The following is a 1,461-nucleotide window of genomic DNA, read 5'->3' as shown; positions in this document are numbered from 1 at the left end:
TTGAATAAAGTTATCTTTTTATCCACCATTCATTTGCTACGTTCATGTGATCGACAGGCTGAAAATTCAATTTAATGACCTGCCTCCAAGCACGTAATATGATTTTAAAGCCTGTTACGGTCAAGCAGAGGTGCCATTTGCATAATGATCCCAGCAAGATAGGGCTGCAGCCGTTGCCATGGCAGTTGGTAGACAAGCAGAAGAATGGAGACAGGGCTGTGTGGATGGATGGGAGGTTGGGAGGGTGGTGTGCCGGGCAGCTGATTGCAGTGAGAAATGGTCCAGCTTTCAGTCTCGGAAAGGCAGAGCTCTAACACTCTGCTCTCTTTGTGTGTACAGGCCGAGGCCGGTAGTTGTGTTCTAATGGTATTGATCATAGTTTGAGGTGCGTTACCCTCGAAGGTCATTACGGGTTGTAAACTTTGCTCAAACTGCAGATACAACCCTTTTAATGTAAATTGTCTGCACCGTCACATGTAAGTAAACAGTGCAGTCTGGTTAGTGGGCCTCACTTCCTGGGGTGTGGTTGTGTGGTTTAACTCTGAGGTTAACTGCAGGACACCGCAGTTTGCAGATGAGGGGAAGGAGGGCAGGGTGAGAGAGGATCCTCTCAACACAGCAGCACTCTGCCTGCTCATATCCGTTTAGCATGGAGTGCACTCTCAGCACAGCTGTGCTCCATCCCCCTGGGCTCTCCTAATGTTTTAAATATTTCAAATGTCAATATCACGCTGTTTAGAGGATGTTGAGTCAAGCAGTTCTGATTGCCGCAGTAATTGACTTAATCGGTGTAAACATTAAAGGCGGGGTTATTTGAAGTCACTGTCTGTTTCATACTTTACCGTCTCATTTTGCTCCTCTTTTGTGTTTCCAGACGGAGATTGCCAAACGGCTCAACGCAATTTTAGCTCAAATTATGCCTTTCCTGTCACAAGAGGTGAGTTTTGAATGTGGCTCTCAAACAGAGTAACAGTTTAGTACTAAAATAAAGTCACTTATTGTTGCCTGCATTCTAAAGATACTACTTCAAACAAAACTCTGGTTTAGCAATTTTGCTTAATTGTGTGTGACATTTGCCCTCACTTTTAAAATTGCAGCTGCACTATGAAAATTAAGTGTGAAATTCACAGATAAGTGAGTGTGGGTGTGTGATAGATGTTGGCATGCCCCAGTCATCTTTTGTAAATGTCTTCCCACAGCACCAACAGCAGGTTGCTCAGGCAGTGGAGCGGGCTAAGCAGGTGACTATGACTGAGCTGAATGCTATCATCGGGGTACGTGGACTTCCCAATCTGCCTCTCACCGTGTGTATACTCCCTTTTTTTATTCCTTTTTATTTGACCTTGGTTAGGGATAAAACTGCACATAAGATAATCACTAGCTCTAAATAACACTTTAGTCTGAACTGTTAAATGAACAGAATGTGATACATGACTCACTAAAGTAATAATGCAGATTTGC

The 1,461-nt window shown here is 43.8% G+C and overlaps 1 protein-coding gene across 1 annotated transcript in view; it reads left to right on the top strand.

Moving 5' to 3' along the window:
- Positions 1–1,461, top strand: part of tle3a (TLE family member 3, transcriptional corepressor a) — an 18,551-nt gene that overhangs the window by 5,092 nt on the left and 11,998 nt on the right. The window contains 2 exon segments of the mRNA XM_035665015.1: positions 875–937; positions 1,200–1,304. Coding sequence (XP_035520908.1) covers positions 875–937; positions 1,200–1,304 — 168 coding nt within the window.

Source organism: Morone saxatilis, unplaced genomic scaffold, assembly GCF_004916995.1.
Source record: "Morone saxatilis isolate NCDOM2014 unplaced genomic scaffold, NCSU_SB_2.0 Contig2, whole genome shotgun sequence".
Taxonomy (NCBI): domain Eukaryota; kingdom Metazoa; phylum Chordata; class Actinopteri; family Moronidae; genus Morone; species Morone saxatilis.
The sequence above is the reverse complement of the archived record's forward strand: the minus strand, read 5'-3'. Positions and strand labels throughout refer to the sequence as shown.